This window comes from Impatiens glandulifera, chromosome 7, assembly GCF_907164915.1.
Source record: "Impatiens glandulifera chromosome 7, dImpGla2.1, whole genome shotgun sequence".
Lineage (NCBI taxonomy): Eukaryota > Viridiplantae > Streptophyta > Magnoliopsida > Ericales > Balsaminaceae > Impatiens > Impatiens glandulifera.
This window is the reverse complement of record NC_061868.1, coordinates 37,380,805-37,399,277: the sequence shown is the minus strand read 5'-3', so window position 1 is coordinate 37,399,277 and position 18,473 is coordinate 37,380,805. Positions and strand designations below refer to the sequence as shown.

General features: G+C 32.0%; 1 protein-coding gene across 1 annotated transcript; it reads left to right on the top strand.

Moving 5' to 3' along the window:
• The first annotated feature begins 15,815 nt into the window (after nucleotides 1-15,815).
• On the top strand, nucleotides 15,816-17,590 carry LOC124945468 (transcription factor HHO3-like). The gene is made up of 4 exons (XM_047485913.1): nucleotides 15,816-16,182; nucleotides 16,276-16,830; nucleotides 16,919-16,995; nucleotides 17,075-17,590. The coding sequence occupies exons 1-4, from the start codon at nucleotides 16,038-16,040 to the stop codon at nucleotides 17,399-17,401; spliced, it is 1,104 nt and encodes a 367-aa protein (XP_047341869.1). The 5' UTR covers nucleotides 15,816-16,037; the 3' UTR covers nucleotides 17,402-17,590.
• The last annotated feature ends 883 nt before the right edge of the window (nucleotides 17,591-18,473 follow it).

Here is an 18,473-nt window from a genome sequence, read left to right as displayed (position 1 = left end):
CTTGTTCTTCAACTACGACCGAGAAAACTCAGCCTCCGACCGAGGACCAGGATCGGTGTTCTTGAACTCCAACCGAGTACTAAGACCAGTATTCTTGAGGAAGGACCGAGCCCCACGACTGATGATTTTAACCCAGGACCGAGGAACTTGGCCGAGTTTCTCAACTTAGGACTAAGTCCTCCCCTTAGCCTAGGACCGATTTTTCGAACCTAAGACCAAGGAACCCGACCAAGTTTTTAAACTTAGGACCGAGTCTTAGGACCGATATTTCTAACCAAGGATCGATCACCTCCTTTATCCTAGGACCGATGTTTCTAACCCTACGACCGATCCCTCTCTTAGCCTAGGACCGGTAAACCTAACACTAACCCTAGACCTAGGACCGAGGACCACGACCGATAAACTTGACCTGTGACCGAGCCTCTCAGGTCTAGGACCGAGTAGACCGAGTTTGGGACCAAGTCTCCCGAACCCATGACCGAGCCCTCTAGTCTCTTGAACCTTATGACAAAACCCTAGTCCGGACCACCGCAGTCTTGACCAAACCTAGATTGGTCAAATTGGACCCAGACCCTAGGACTCGGGTCCTAAGGCCTGTTTGGTTCCACTTTCAAAATCCAAAATTATTTTTATAATTTTGGAAACCAAATCCATTTTCAAATAATCCCAAAAGGTCAAAAAATGATATTTTAATATTTTCGGGACGATTCCCAAACCAATGTTTTGGCTAAGGTCCTGTTTAGAATTTATTTTTAAATTCTAACATTTTTCTAATATATTTTAGGGTTTTTACTTATTTATATATATATATATATATATATATATATATATATATATATATATATATATATATATATATATATATATATATATATATATCGCAATCGTATTTACGCCCTTCTAAATAATTTTGTACAATTATTTATGCAATCTAAGTCTATTCTTGTTTAGGACCATTAGACTACTAATTGAAGAAAAATAAATGTTATAAAGAAAGTTTTAATAGATGGAGTATTTTTTAAAAATAAAAAGATGTCATCTTTTGACGAGCGTAGAGGACATAGCGCGAAAGTTTTTTCCCGAGCGTAACTAAAACCGAACCCCTTTAAGAAATTCTGGTATAAATACGTTTATTCACATCATTTTATTGATTTTCATAAAATCACTTGGCGATTATAATTTTCAAATAAATAATCTTTAAATTAGTTATGTTTAATTAATTTAAATCGGGTTCTGGTTAAATTTTTATTTAACCCCCAGATTATTAAGATTTGAACAAAAGATTAATTATTTTTAAATAATTAATTTCTTATCGTTTTAGGTTTATCAAAAACTTTTAAAAACTAAATGTTTCATTAAAAGATGTTTAGCACTCAAACTAAGGTTGAAACGCATCAAACATCGAGCCACCCCGTGACGTGTTCCCCGTATTGTCACGCGTCCACGACGCGTGCTAAGCTACAGACCAAGGCGAGACGATTTATCGGGAGGTTACAGTTAGAACAGTAGCAGACATTGAAATGAAACATTGAGGTATTTTGAGGTTATTTTCAAATCTAAAATGGAAAGAATGTGAATTAGTTATCCAATTTATTCCTAATTTGGTGTATGAATAAGATACAGGGCGATACATGGCAAGAACTTAACTACTTGTCCCAAATTTGATAGTGTCCTAAAATATGTGGGTACCTGAAACACAAACCCTGATTGTAACTCATTAGAAATTTTACACCTTCACACAAAATATTTTAGATTTATGCTAGAAACATGAAAAATATTTTTAGATTTACAAAAACAAAATTGTCAAAAAATCAAATTTTAATTTGTATTATCGACATTATGAATCCATATTAATAAATCTAGAAATTAGAGTTGTGATGAAATTGGATTTAATGTAATAAATTGTATATATCATAAGGAGAAGATATTATAATATTTAAATAAGTTGAGTTTTATAATATTTTAAAATGTAAAACTTATCTATTATAGAATATATATATATATATACAAGGTCAAATAATAATTATACAAAAAATAAAAATAAAAACAAAATATATTTACATATTAGTAACGATATTGGTATTGTTATTGTTATTGGAAGAGCCGTTACTAATACCTATAGTAACGGTGTTGTGCTTGTATAGCCATTCCTGATAACTCTTTTTGGGCTTTCATTAAAGTCATTAGTAATTTCCCTTTAATCATGTTCCAATTCCATGTTCTAACAGTTAGTCCTAAAAGAACACTTATATGTGTACTAGTTTGTACTTTGTGTAGTTGCATCAATATACAAATTATGTGTTAAAATGATAATTTTTCATAATTGTTTCTACATTTTTAACTCTGCGTTATTGCAGGATTATTAGGTACCTTAGGACCAATTTATTTGCCATAATATCTATGGAGCACAATGTGAGTGTTTTCCTGGTCACTAATTGAATAAATAGAATTTTGTTTATAACAATATTAATTGTGAAATGGACTTTTATGTATATTTGTATCCCAATCTTCCTATCAGTGTTAAATAATTCATTAACAATTATATATCATATATGATGACATTCATCTTCCTTCTTATTGTTTACACTCATTTACTAGATTAACATTTTTACTCCCCTCAATTATAATTATAAGTATTTAAAATAAGATATAATTTGACTTTTTGTACTAGAATGATTAAAGGCTGTGTATTATTCAAATGAGCTTACAAGCAAAAGTATAAGGGACACAATGCATATATAAATACCATTCAAATAAGACTATGTAACGAGAACTAACAAAAATGAAATGCAAAACTATCATCCTAACAATGTCTGATATTTTCGAAAACATCAACAAAATCTCCCGGTAAAACATTCTCATTTCTCTTAAGTACGTTTGGATAACAGGAATTGAAATTAATATTAGAATTCTAATTTTAATTTCACAATGAAATATAATTCAATTATTACATTTAGAAAAATTATAAAATTGGACATTACCAAGGTAATCCAATATGGTAAGAGTCGACTTCAGAGATCAAAAAATTACGAATTCGATTACAGCGAGGGTCATGGTTGTGTTAATTAAAAAAATTAAAATTTGAAATGTGTTACCTCAAGTGGACCCATTTGGAATGTATTCATAATTCATTTAAATTCAACACATTTTGTTTTCAAGTGAAATGGTTGTCTTTTCACCCTTATGGTAAGTTACGTCCCTTAATTTTCTTTCTATGTATTGTCTATATCAAACTATGATTGATACCTTCCAAACTTGAAAGTATTTCTTTTTTGATTTCTACTATAATTCCTTTTACATGGCCAGAATCTCAAAAAATATCATCCTATCAAAGTTTGAGGTACATATAAACTTATGTTTCCATTTCTTTTATGGCTTTAAGAATGATCTATCTATTTAGTTACACTATAGTATGTTTGGATTACTGGAATTGAAATTAACAATAGAATTCTAATTTCACAATAAGTAATTACAATTCAGTTCTTATGATTGAAAAAATTATAAAATTATATTTCAATTATAATTATATGTTTGAAAATTTTATAATAAAAACAATTTCAATAAATATTATCCATGTTATTAAGATATTAGTTCGATAACTCAATAGCTCGTTATGTTGTCGAGTGGACCCATTTGGATCGTGTTCATATTGTTGTTTTTGGCACAATTAGAATCCCACATCGGAAGATGATGGCAGTGAAAGAAGTTTCTTAGTATATAAAAGAAACTATATTCACAATTAGAATAAATCCCACATCGGAAGACGATGGGAGTTGGGGAAGTTTCTTAGTGTATAAAAGAAACTCTCCCCTCTTTGTTTTATTGCACCTAAATTTGTATCTCTTATTCATTATTAATTGATAGCCTTAGTGCTCGGAGACGTAAGCAACATTTTGCCCGAACTCCGTTATCAAATTCTGTTAGTGTTCTTTCAGTTTGTTTTCTTCTTTTGTGTTTCTGTTAGGGTTTTTTCCCAACAAGTGGTATCAGAGTCGAAGGTTCGTCCTTGTTATGGTGGAGTCTTCAAAAGGGGCGTCAACTCCTTTGTCATCCTGGACGAGGACACTGATGTCAAATTTGAAGTTTGCGGTGGAGATCTTTGATGGAACTGGGCATTTCGGCATGTGGTAAGGTGAGGTTCTAGATTGTCTTTTTCAGCAGGGTCTAGATGTTGTTATTGAGGTCGGAAAACCAGATGGTATAGAAGAAAAAGAGTGGAGTATCATGAATCGGTTGGCGTGCGGAACAATTTGATTGTGTCTGTCCAAAGAGCAGAAGTATGCTGTGAAGAATGAAACTTCTGCACAGAAACTGTGGCAAACATTGGAGGATAAATTTTTGAAGAAGAGTGGTCAGAATAAACTCCTTATGAAGAAGCGGTTGTTTCGGTTTGATTACCAATCAAGTACTACTATGAATGAACATATTACTAAGTTTAATGAATTAGTAGCAGATCTGTTAAACATTGACGTTAAGTTTGAGGATGAAGATCTTGCGTTATTGTTGTTATCGTCCCTTCCTAATGAATTTAAACACTTAGAAACAACGTTACTTAATGGGAAGGGAAATGTTTCTCTTGATGCTGTAAGTTCTGCTTTATATAGTCATTAATTGAGAAAACAGGATAAAAGGAAAAGCAAAGTAGGTACAACAGATGAAGCATTGATGGTCAGGGGCCGTCAGAAGAGCAAATCAAAAGGGAAAGGAAGAAGATTTGAAAGTAGAGTTGCCAAAGATGAATGTGCTTTCTATCGTGAGAAAGGACATTGGAAGATTAACTTCCTAAAGTTGAAGAAAAAAGAGAAAGATTCTGAAAATGCGAATGTTACAGAAAATAAATGTGATGCAGATTTAGAATACTCTTTATTGATGTCTCACACAACATCACATCCTGATGCGTGGATATTGGACTCAGCCTGCACTTATCATATGACACCAGTTCGAAAGTGGTTCTTTGACTTTAAGGAATTGGATGGTGGAGTTGTTTACATGGGAGATGCTAGTACATGTAAAATAAAAGGGATAAGTTCAATCAAGATAAGAAATGATGACGGATCCACCATAATTATTAGAGATGTTCGGTACATACCGAATATGAAAAAGAATCTCATTTCTTTGGGGGCCTTGGAGTCAAAAGGCCTACAGGTGAAATTGGAAAAGTGAATTCTTAAGGTAATCTCTGGAGCGCTAGTGATGTTGAAAGCTATCAAGAAAAGTAATAATTTGTATTATTATCAAGGTAGTACAGTTAATGGGACAACAGATGTATCAACTTCCGGGAGCAGTAAGGAGTTAGAGACAACAAAGATATGGCATATGCGATTGGGGCATGCTGGTGAGAAATCTATACAAACTCTTGTCAAGCAAGGATTGCTGAAAGGTACAAAAGTTTGTAAATTAGATTTTTGTAAACATTGTATTCTAGGAAAACAAAAGCGAGTAAAATTTGGCATTGTTATGCATAATACCAAGGGTATTTTGGACTATGTGCACTCAGATGTCTGGGGACCTGCCAAGACTCCTTCTCTTGGAGATAGACATTATTTTGTTACTTTTGTTGATGATTTTTCCAGAAGAGTTTGGGTGTTTACTATGAAGAACAAAGATGAAGTGTTTGAGATTTTTCTTAAATGGAAAACTCAAGTTAAAGACGAGACAGGAAGAAAGATCAAAGTTCTCCGGACTGATAACGGTGGAGAATACAAGAATGATCCATTCCAAAAGTTATGAGAAGAGTGTGGCATAGTTCGACACTTCACAGTCAGAAAAACACCACAGCAGAATGGAGTGTCGGAACGTTTGAACATGACATTGGTGGAGAAAGTTCGATGTATGTTGTCTAATACTGGATTAGACAGGAAATTTTGGGCAGAAGCTGTGTCATACGCTCAACATTTGGTAAATCGCTTACCATCATCTGCACTTGGTGGCAAGACTCCATTAGAGGTATGGTCTGGAAAACCTGCAACTGAATATAATTTTTTGTATATTTTTTGTTCTACTGCATATTATCATGTAGTTGAATCAAAGTTGGATCCACGAGGAAAGAAGACTCTTTTTATGGGATTTAATACGGGAGTTAAAGAATATCGCCTCTAGTGTTTGGATGCAAAGAAAACCATTATCAGAAAAGATGTTACTTTTGATGATTATTCAATGTTGAATAAGGTAACACCAGACAAGATTGATTGTACTCCACAACATGTGAAGTTTGAGCAGATAAAGATAAGCCCAACTAGAAGTGACTCTCCGACGACAGACGAAGAGTTAAATGTGGAAGAGGTTCTGACCCAAGAACCTTCAGAACAACGTGAATCAATTGTTGTAAAGACGAGCTACTCAAAAACCAGGTCGGTTTGTTGACATGGCGGCCTATGCACTTCTAGTCGTAGATGATGTTCCATCCACTTTTTCAGATGTCAATCAAAGTACTAAAAATGGAAGAAAAAAAAAGGTGTTATGGAAGATGAAATGCAATCTATTCAGAAGAATGAGAAATGCAAGTTGACGCATCTACGAAAAGGGAAGAAGGTTATTAGTGGTAAATGGATCTTTGCTAAGAAAGAAGGATTTTCCAAAAATATTGACGTTCGTTACAAGGCAAAATTGGTAGCTAAAAACTACGCTCAGAAGGAAGGAGGTGATTATAATGAGGTACTTTCTCCTATTGTTAAACACTCTTCCATTAGAATTTTGTTGGCCTTGGTAGCGCAGATGAATTTGGAGCTAGCTCAACCAGATGTGAAGACCGCAGACATACACGGTCATTTGAACAAGGAAATCTACATTTATAAATTAGATGGATTCAAAGTTGCTGATAAAGAAAATTGAGTTTGCAAGTTGAACAGATCATTGTACAGGTTGAAGCAATCGTCGAGACAATGGTACAAGCGACTTGACAAGTTTATGATGGAGAACAAGTACACAAGAAGCAGATTCAGTTCATGTGTGTATTTGCGCAAATTGCAAGATGAGGTTTACATTTATCTACTCTTGTACGTTGATGATATGTTGATAGCATCAAAGAGCCAATATGAAGTTGACAAATTGAAGGCTCAATTGGGTAAAGAGTTCGAGATGAAAGACATGGGGAAAACCAAATCTAATTGTTTAGATTTGGTAAACATCTTCTGCGTTTGAGTCGGCGCTGAAGAGCGCCAATTGGAAGCACTGAAGGTTTATTTTTTTAATATTGAAGATTAGTATTTGGATATTGTGCCAAGGTGGAGATTTGTTGTTTTTGGCACAATTAGAATCCCACATCGGAAGATGATGGGAGTGAAAGAAGTTTCTTAGTATATAAAAGAAACTATATTCACAATTAGAATAAATCCCACATCGGAAGATGATGGGAGTTAGGGAAGTTTCTTAGTGTATAAAAGAAACTCTCCCTCTTTGGTTTATTGCACCCAAATTTGTATCTCTTCTTCCTTATTAATTGATAGCTTTAGTGCTCGGAGACGTATGCAACATTTTGGCCGAACTCCGTTATCAAATTCTGTTAGTGTTCTTTCAGTTTGTTTTCTTCTTTTGTGTTTTTGTCAGGGTTTTTTCCCAACACATATAAATTCAAAACATGTTGTTTTCTAGTGTAAATGCTTGTTTTTTCAACTTATGGTATTCCTTTTGTGATTTCTACTATAATTCCTTTTTTTACTGGTCCAGAATCTCAAAGACTATTGTGAGAACATCCTATCAAAGTATGAAGTACATATATACTTGGGTTTCCTTTTATTTTATCACTATAAGAATGATTATATATTTAGTCGGACTAGATTGTTGTTTCAGCCTTTATATAAGGAGTTATGCACCTTGGATGCGGATACAGCTTTCTTTGTGCCAGAGTTCCTCAAGGCAGTACAGGAAAATACCAAGAAGGGTCACAAGAAAATAGTAGCTGAGCCAATAACTGGAGTGTTTATCGATGAGGTATTTCCTAACTATCATATCATGGTCAGGACGAGTCCAAGAATTCTGAACAAGATGTGTATTTTATCACATTCTTCTCCAAAGTTGGAACCCTTAAGTATGTTTTCTTCTTAGTTATTTTATGTTTAACATAGGTTTCTAGCATTCCATGCCGATACTGCCGAAGTTACTCTAAATGTGTGCTTGGGAAAACGCTTTTCTGGTGGACAAATATACTTTTGTGGTGTTAGCATATAGACTCATGCTAAACGTGAGGTAAGGTGTTAATATAATTACTTAACTCTAATCATTTATATGAAAATGTTGGTTTAAGTCATTTACGTCCATGTTTCTGAACGTGCTATTCTACATCAATTTGTTGTTGTGGTACTATTCTTGGACATGTTTCGAGGGTTCATAAACAACGCCAAAAAGTATCGTCCAATTGAAAAAAAGGACTTACAATTGAAAGATTAGTTTTAATGAATTTTAATTGAAAAAAAAACAAATACAAATCTAGTAATTTTATCCATAGTTTTGAAACTCGGCCCGGTCATCAACCCGGTGAAGGGACTGGGTTATTGGTTCAACCGGTGGATCAACTGGTTCAACTAGTAAGTTTCATATAATAATAAAATAATACAAAATAGTAAAAAAAAAATCATCAAATTGTTTATATGTGTTTCTCCAACAAAATTCATGATCAAACTACACATAAAATGATAATTCAAAGACCTAATAATCACTATAAGTATAACCTCAAAATAATATCAAACTACTGTCATCAACTATATGAATTATGAACCTCAAAATAAGCCAAATTTTGACAAAAAATGATGATAATAACTTAAAAGAAGCTGAATTAAAAGAGACTTAACTAGATTATGCGAGGGATAAGGTTTCAAATCAAACTACAACCTCCGATTTTTGGATAAATATGTTTTTATCTTGAGAAAAAAATAGGTTTAAGTTATGACTTACAATGTCATTTAAATCGTTTTTTTAGTCTAGTAAAATCAGAATCAGCTTGTTCAGGTAGGAGGTGGAGCTTGAAATGATTGAAAAAGTTTGTCATTCTCAGTGTCTAGAACTAGAAATCAGTAATCTACCCACATGGAACTAAAAATAGGTAAACCCAATCAGAATCAAAAAATGGGGAGAGAGGAACTGAGAGAAAACAGCAAAGAGAAATAACGCTATTAACTCGATATTTATTGTTGGTGTCGTGAATGAGAACGAACCAACTATATCTAATAGTATTATTTAATTTTACAAAGATTTGTTTCAGGAACCATTTCGGGTTAGACCAAAGCTAAATGACATCAGTTTTACATTTATAAATACAAATGAGAAATGCATGTTGGAAGCACTTTTCTCTATAGAGGAGGTGGAGACGACAATAATGGATTGTGGTAGTTATAAGTCCCCCGTGAACGATAGTTTTACTTTGAGTTTTTTTAAAAAGACTTGGGAGTTCCTTAATGTTGATATTATGGCGGCTATGAATATTTCTATTGATTTTTATCTTTTGAGAAAAGTTGGAATTCTACATTGATTGTCCTATATAATTCGTAAGGCAGGCGAAACTATAGATATGATGAATTTCTGACCTATCAGTTTGGTTACATAATTTTATAAAATTATCTTGAAATGATTGGAAAATAGAATGCATGGAGTTTTGGGTACGGTTATTTCTGGTAATTAGATGGCTTTCATCAAAGGCCGTCAAATTTTTGATACGGCACTAATCGCCAATAAGTGCATTGATTCGGCTAACTCTAGAGGCGATAAATGTATTTTTGTCAAACTCGATATTAAAAAAACATATGATCATGTTAACTAGTAGTTCCTTTTTGATATTATGGGTAGAATGGGTATGGGAAGAAATGGATCGAATGAATTAGATTTTGCGTATCGACGGCGAAATTCTCTATTATCGTGAATGAGAGTTCTCATGGTTTCTTTGAGAGTTCAAGGGGTTTAAGACAAGGGGACCCTCTTTCCCCTTTCTTTGTTATTGTTATGGAATGTCTTTCTAGAATGATGTCGTTTGCCGAAAATGCAAGTTTATTTCGTGGGGTGGAGTGCGGTTCGAGATTATCTTCATTCTTTATGTCTCATTTATTATTTGCAGATGACACTATTTGAATGATTCAGGCTACTGAGAGAAATGAGAATCACCTTCGTGATATTCTCTAGTTATTTGAAGCGTGTTCGGGACTGCGTGTTAATTTGGATAAGTCTAATATATTCTTCTTTAATTTAGTTTTGTCTAGGAGAAAAATTAGATTGGCATGTATTCTTGGATTGAAAATTGAGATTTTCTGTCTACATATCTCGAGCTCCCTCTGAGGGTTAAAGCTAGCTCTAAAGTTTTTTAGGACCCGGTCATCAGTAAGATGGAGAGAAAGCTTCACATTTAGAAAAGTAAGATGATTTCTATGGGAGGTCGTTTAGTCCTTATCAATAGCGATCTTTCTTCAATACCAACTTATATGATGTCTTTATTTGTCCTTCCAAAGTGTGTGGCCGTGAAGATTGAGAGAATTATGTATAAATTCTTATGGGGATCGTCTAATTCCTCATTTTCTCATTTAGTGAGTTGGGATAAGGTTAAATTAATAAAAGAGTAGGGGGATTGGGAATCCGCGATCTTGTTTCTTTTGATAAAGCCTTATTATCCAAATGGTGTATTAGATTTGCATCTGAGCAAGAGAGTATTTGGTTGAATTGATTAAATGTAAATATGGGCAGTATAAGTCTAGTTCACCAAGAATTCTTATAGACCTATGGTATGCAACATATGGGGTGGTATTTATGTCATGTGAAAGGTTTATCGGGAGCATTCAATTTTTATTGTGGGTGACGAAAGTCAATGAGTTTTTGGGACGACACTTGGTGTTGTGATAAATGTTTGGTGAAGGTTTTCCCGAGTTTGCTTCTATTTTTATTTGTAAAGATGCATCGGTCAAAGATATGTTTGACATTCGGTCTAGTGGTTTTGTTAACCGTATCATATATAGAAGAAGATTGGACAGTGAGGAAATATGTACAATGTTAGACTTTTGTTCATGGTTAGAAATAGGGGGTTAAAGTCGTATTCTCGAGAATCTATGCGGTGGCGTGATCTGAATAATTTTCATGTGAGACAGTGTTACACTTTGTTCAATAAAGTTAGCCCGATTGATCTTTGTTGGAAAAATTTATGGGAGTCTTAAGATGCTTACTAAGATTTCCTTTTTTAGTTGAAGTGTTATTCAGGCCGAAATTCTCCCTAATGATAGTTGAGTGAAAAAAGGCATGATTATTGTGAGTAGGGATGGCAATGGGGATGTTCGGGGCGGGGAATGCATTTACCATCCCCGCACCGTTTTAATTTTGGGAAATTTTTTAATACCATCCCCGCCCCGTTCGGTTTTTTTCGGTTTCGGGGAATCCCGCGGGGCACCGTTAATAATTATTTTTATTTAAAATAAAATAAAAATTATACAATAAAATTATATAAACAAGTTTTTTAATATAATATATATTATAATATATTAAAATTTATATTATTATAAAGAAATAACATTACTACTCTTATAAAATATAGTGAATAAATAAATATATTGATAATTTAATATATTTAATTATGTTTATGGTGTTCGGGGCAGATTCGGGGCAGATTCGGAGTGAAATCGGGGCGGGTCGGGGCGGCGGACACAAATACCATCCCCGCCCCATTCTCATTCGGTTTCGGGGAAAAACCATCCCAAACGGGGCAATTCGGTTCGGTTTTCGCGGGGCGGTTTCAAATTGTTATCCCTAATTGTGAGTCGTTGTTGTATGTGTTACAAAGAGGTTGAAACGACTTCTCATCTTCTTTTACATTATCACGTTGTTGCAAATATATGGAGTCTTTTGTGGAATTTGACTAGAATACAATGGCTTATGCCGAAAACCGTCAGTGGCTATTAGGAGGCATGAATTGGGACCACTAAAAATGCGAGACTTAAAAAGATGGGTCTCTGCCCCTATAATTTTCTAGTGAACTATCTGATTGGAAAGAAATCGGAGAACTTTTAACAACGAAAGTATAGGTTGTTAAAGATTATTCACAATGTCATTATTATGACGATGTTAAAAATTAGATCCGAAAAACCTGTGAATTCGTGTGCAGATATTATTACTTTTTTTTAAGATTTTTGAGTCAATTATAATGTATTCAATTTCCTATTATGCTTTTATAGTTGTGTTAAAATTATTTTTATTAAATTGTTTATTTAAAAAAAAAATTGATGGTTATAAAATTATCCAATATTATAACAAAATAGAAGTTTTGAATTTGGCACATCAAATTGTTTTTTCTATTTTTTTAGACGTCTCGGCGGATGATATTAATTATCACACAGTAATAAATTTTAATTCATTTAATAAAATCATAACAGTGCTATTTGATAGTTTCAATATAAATTATCTTATCATTTTAAACGTCAACTAAATTAGCTTAAATTCATTCATTTTTATATTCCCACCTAGACGAGATCTAAGGATATTCTTAAGTTGTTGTAATTAAGTTGGAGCTCCAAGTCCTTCTATTTATCAGCGAGGTTTTCCTTGTTTTTTATAAATTATTTTTTCCTATTTTTTGTGTTTAATATAGAAAGCTAGCAATAATATATAGAAATAATTTTCACTTTCATTTAATTTATTATAGGAATCGAACCCATATTTAAATCGTCTAAGGTGAATAATCGAACTTAAAGTGTAATTTACTTATAAGTGAAAATCAAATTTAAAATATTTGATTTCTTAATCAAAATAAGTCTAATTGTTTAACCTTAATTATTATATAAACATCTTAAATAAATTATTTAGTTATTATAAGTTTAATTTAAAATTAAGAGTATTATTTGAATTTATTGTTAAAATAATTTTATATTAATACAAAACAAAAAAAAAGTTTTTAAAACCAAGTTGTTGTATTGTCCTTTCTTCTTGGTATATAAAAAAAAATATTAAATTTTTATTCTTAAATATATTTAAATTTAGCCATTAAAATTTGTTTGAAAATAATACTTAATATTCTTAATACTCGTTTAATTATTTTTATTTTTTAAGATCACTTTTTACAACTAAATAAAATTAAGTATAAAATCAAAATTTTATTTTATCAGTCGGTTTAGATAAGTTATATTCGGTGATTTACAACTAAAAAATATAATTTCAATTGTTATAATGGATATCAGTTTGAACGATTCAATTTGTTTGCTTTAATTTTTTCCAATTAACATATACTTTCAGATTGCAAAATAAATAAAATCTCGTAAAGTTATTTGATCTAATAAATCAAGGTTGATCCAAGTGTAAACTTATTTTCTTCTAATCTCATATTGTCTTTCTTAATTTATTTATCTTAAAAATTAGATGTTACATAATGACATTTATGTACAAATAAAAATCTAACTAATATTTAAAAGAAATAGGTCATTTATCAATCCAAACCACAACTATTATCATTTCTATTGCCAAATTATCACACTTAAAAATTATAAATGACATATTTAGCGTTTTGTTAGAACAAATAAATCAAATGATACTCGTAATCTTTATGTTGCCACATTTATATAAAAAAAATAATAAAAAAAAAGTCTTGATGTCATTTGAATGAGATATAACTATAAATTAATTTTTTTTAAAAACGTTTTCAAATTGGACTTTATTACTATCCAAATTAAATACAAACTTCCCTTCTTTAGGGGATATAGATATAGACCAAATATAATTCAAACCTAACAAATTAAAAGAATTAAAAAATAAATAAATTACTTACTCTCTTCCAAAGAAAAAAAAAATAGTTTATATAAATGTAAAAAAATAAAAAATAAAAAAAGGAAAAAACATAACGCGTGAGTAATGGATCGTGTCACGTTATTATTGGTGGTTGTTTGACACGCTAAAGGTCAGAAACTGGGGGTTATAAATAAGCTTAAGAAGGGTTGTTTTCTACTTTTTTACAGAACGTTGTTTTTGTTTTTGCCCTTCCAAACCACGAAAAGGCATTCATTACCCCTACAACCTAATCCCACGCGGTTCCAAAGAGCGTGACACCACGCTCTATCCTCATTTCTCTAAAATGGATTCTCTCGTGATTCCTTACACCTTCTCAAGAATATTCGCTTTTTTTTTTGGACATTCTAGAGAGAGACACATTAACTTATCCTCTCATAATTATTATTATTATCTTTAAATAATAAATTAATATTTTATTAAAAATAAAAAAAACTTTACTTTATTTTTGTTTTCAGATTCTTGTTGGTTAAAGTTGCACAAACTCACCCCAAAATCAACGCATATAATTACGCTAAGAATATGCTTGAAAATGACCAAAGGCATGATCATTAATATTTTCTCCTTTTTTTTCTTTTTTTCTTCTATTCTGCTTTTTGTTTTATTTTTCTAATTATATACTTATATTTGTCACTAATCAAATGGACATCAAATATCTCAAGACTAATTTCTACTTAAAAACAATATAGCAGTGTTAAGCTCATTAAAAAAAATTAACAAAAAAAATTAACATGTTTCTCGTGCATTTACGCGAATAATAATATAAATGACTTTGAAAAAATATTACGATAAAAATGTATTAGCATTTTTAATTTTATTTTTAACCGTTTTAAGTTTATTCACCTACAATCCGACTCAAGTATCCATTTACTCTTATATATATATATTCAAATTAACCACAATTCTCGACTCGACAATCCGACACTTTAAAAATTAAGCATCATTATACTTTGAATTTAAAATATAAAGTGTTGTTGGTCTAATTGGTTAAAAAATTGTACTTATTTTGTTAGGTTGCAAGTTCGAACTATACCTATAGTAATTTTAATTTTATTTTTAACCGTTTTAAGTTTATGGTCGGGCCAACCCACAATTCAACCCAAGTATTTTTTATTCTCATATATATATTCAAATAAATTAATCACAGACAATCCAGACACTTTAAAAATTAAACATTATTATACATATATAGATAAAATAAAATCATATTACAAGGACAATAACTTAAAAATTATTATTATATTAAATAAAGTAAAAAATCACAATATAATTAAGATAATAATCTAAAAAATAATTGTGTATAATCTTATATCAAACCCATTAATATAGTTTAATTGTTCAACATATTGTCTTAATAAGAATTTCTTAAATAGAAATAAAACCAGACTTAAGATTTATATGAGGAATTTTTTTTAAAATATTTTTACAAACTAGTTTTTTGGGTTAAAATATTAAAATATTTTTATATTTTAATTTTTTTTCTCTTTTTTTAAAAAAATTAATAAAGAATAATTTTGATATTTAAATATAAAAAAAATGTTATAACAAAAGTTAAATTTTAAGATAAAATTCTAAAAAAATCCAAAAACCACCCATAATATATGAGACCTTAGTAGTGAGAACATAAAATTTTCTAAAAACAAAGATACAGTGTTATATCAAACAATATGATTTTTAGTAAAATTGTAATTCATTTGTTAATGATAATGTAACTTTTATTATGCTAAGTCATTTCTTTTCTAATCATTTTTTTAATTTAAATTAGAATAAAAAAGTAAAATATTTATAGAAAATAAAATGAAGAAATGATAAGTATAAATAAAAAAAAAGTAATATAAATGATTGTCTTTAACTTTAAAGAATTAAAATATATTATCCTAATTGTAACAAAAAAATGGTAAGTTTCCAAATAAATTTCTCACGAATAAAAAGATTCGTTGAGGTACGCGACGACCCGACCTTGATTCCTCCCTTCCCTGGACCTGGATCTCTCTCTTCATCCACACCCTTCATTTCCATCTCTCTCTCTCTCCTCCTCTTCTTCTCTCTCTATATTTATATAAAGGAATAAGAGGAAGAAGGAAGAAGACGACGCAGAGTAAAACTAATTTCTTGGTTTATTCGATTTTCTGATTCTTCTGAGATTCCTTTATACTTTCTCTTTCTCTCTCCACTCAATCCTTTATATTTGCCCATCTCTGGATCCATCTTCAATACTCCGACAAGATCCCCCTCTTTAAAGCCAAACACCCATTTCTTCTTATATCACAGATCTCATACAATATACCATAACAAGAAAGATGATCGTCGGTGATAATCAAGATCACGATTTCTCCCAGAAAATGCAGAGGTGTCAAGATTATATCGATGCCCTTCACGGCGAACGCCAAAAGATTCTTGTTTTTCAGAGAGAGCTTCCTCTCTGTTTAGAACTTGTCACTCAGGGTACTGTCTTTTTCGTTTTTCCTCTCTTGGTTGGGATTTTGATCTTTTTTCCTATATGGGTTTTCATTCTTTTTCAATTTTTTTTGTACACAGCTATTGAGGCTTGTAAGCAGCAGCTATCGGAGACGGCGACGGCAACGGCAACGGCGGCGGATTGTATGCACGCACAATCTGAGTGTAATTCAGAGCAGACGACTAGCGATGGCCCTGTTTTCGAAGAGTTTATTCCGATTAAGAGAAACTCGTGTTCGGATGATGATGATGATGAACATGAATCTCACAAATCCAAGAGTGATAATGAGAAATCGGATTGGCTTGGATCTGCTCAGCTTTCTCTATGGAACCCATCTTCAGATCCACCCATTTCACCGAGGAAGTTGCCGGTGACGGAAGTTAAGAGAACCGGCGGCGGCGGAAGTGGTGCTTTTCATCCTTTTAAGAGAGAGAAAAGTGACAGGGCTATTGCTTTGCCTGTGCCGGCGCCGGCGCCGGAAACAGAGGCGGTGGAAGTGGCAGCCACTGATGCTGCTGTTGGGAAGAAAAAAGATGATAAGGATGAACATGGGCAGAGAAAGGCCCGGCGTTGTTGGTCACCGGAATTACATCGGCGGTTCTTACAAGCTCTGCAACAACTTGGCGGTTCTCATGGTATGTATTTACACTAGTTACAAAAATGTTAATTAAGATTTAGTGATTTGGTTTATTTATTAATAATGAAGTTTTATATTTATTGCAGTGGCTACACCTAAACAAATTCGGGACTTGATGAAGGTTGATGGTCTTACAAATGATGAAGTGAAGAGCCATTTACAGGTTTGTTTATTGACATTATCTTCAAAATTATGAGTTTGAATCTTGTTCTTAAATCTTTCATTTTCAATCTATCAAACAGAAATACCGTTTACATACAAGAAGACCAACTCAATCCACTCACAATTCTAACAACAACAACAATAACCCACAAGCACCACAATTCGTGGTGGTCGGAGGTATCTGGGTTCAGCCGCCGGAGTTTGCTGTCTCAGGTGATCCATCACCGGCAGCCGCCACCAGAAATGGTGTCTATGCACCCATTGCCACGCCGGCGGTTCCACGCCAGAGGCAACAGATTAATCAACCTAGATCATCTCATTCTGATGAGAGAGCTACTGCCAGCCATAGCCATGATTCGAATTCTCCGGCGAACTCTTCATCCACCCATACCACCACCGCTTCATAATAAATATTCCGGCGAGCTAGCTGTACTAGAGAGAGAGAGAGAGGGAGTTCCGAGATGTGTAGTCATTTTTTTTTTTTTATTATTAGAGATTACTTACTATTGTATTATATCAAACATGGTTTAAACAGAACAGAACACTGATCAGAGATATACTACAAACATGAAACATCTTTTATTTTGCTAGTGAAATCAACTTCTTCCTGTTACTTCTTTTTTTGCAAATTAAAGTCTTTAATCCATTATACTAATACCTTCATTTTATAGAAGTAGTAGAGAGCAAACAATCATGCTAGCCAAATTTCGCTTGAATATGAACCTAATTAGAAGAAAATGTGACAATAATTAAGAACGCGACACTAGGGTTTCTCTTTCGACAAGAACATTTGCATGGGAAATCCATGGGTTAGAGTAGTGAGGATTAGTGACGATAATGTGTCGGATTAGGCCCGGAGTTCTTCATATTGTTAATATTGGATTGGTATTTTTTGTGTTTGATAAATTATATAAATTCGACCTTTTTATGATTTATATTCCTAAAAAATCTCTAAACTAGGTCATAAGTCATTTTTGTTTATCCTTAAAACATCGAAATTTGTCTTTGTTTCACTTTTTACCATTTATATTTGAGTTGGCGTTGTACTTTTCTCCGGTAAACAAATTAGTCATATCAAATTTGTTGTCTAAATTTTTATAACTCAAATAATATTCTTAGCATTTATAGCTCATGAGTCATATCTATTAATTATCTTGGTAATCTTTTTTCAAATATGTGCATCCAATTAAGTTGTTAAATTTAAAGTTATTTCTCTTTTGTTTAATCTAATTTTTTTTATTTAGAAGCTCTTTTATAGATTAATTCCTCTCTTAATTCTTATTAGTTTCTTATTATTTTGAATATATATAGATGGTGAATTATTACTTGCATAAATTTTTTCGGCGTTACTTATAAAATTTACAAGTATTTGTTAAAGATTTTTTCGTAGATATTATTTTGTATTATTTATAAATCAATTTTTCATATGTAACTCTTTATTTCAATTAAGAATTATCTCTTTATAAAATAAAAATAAAT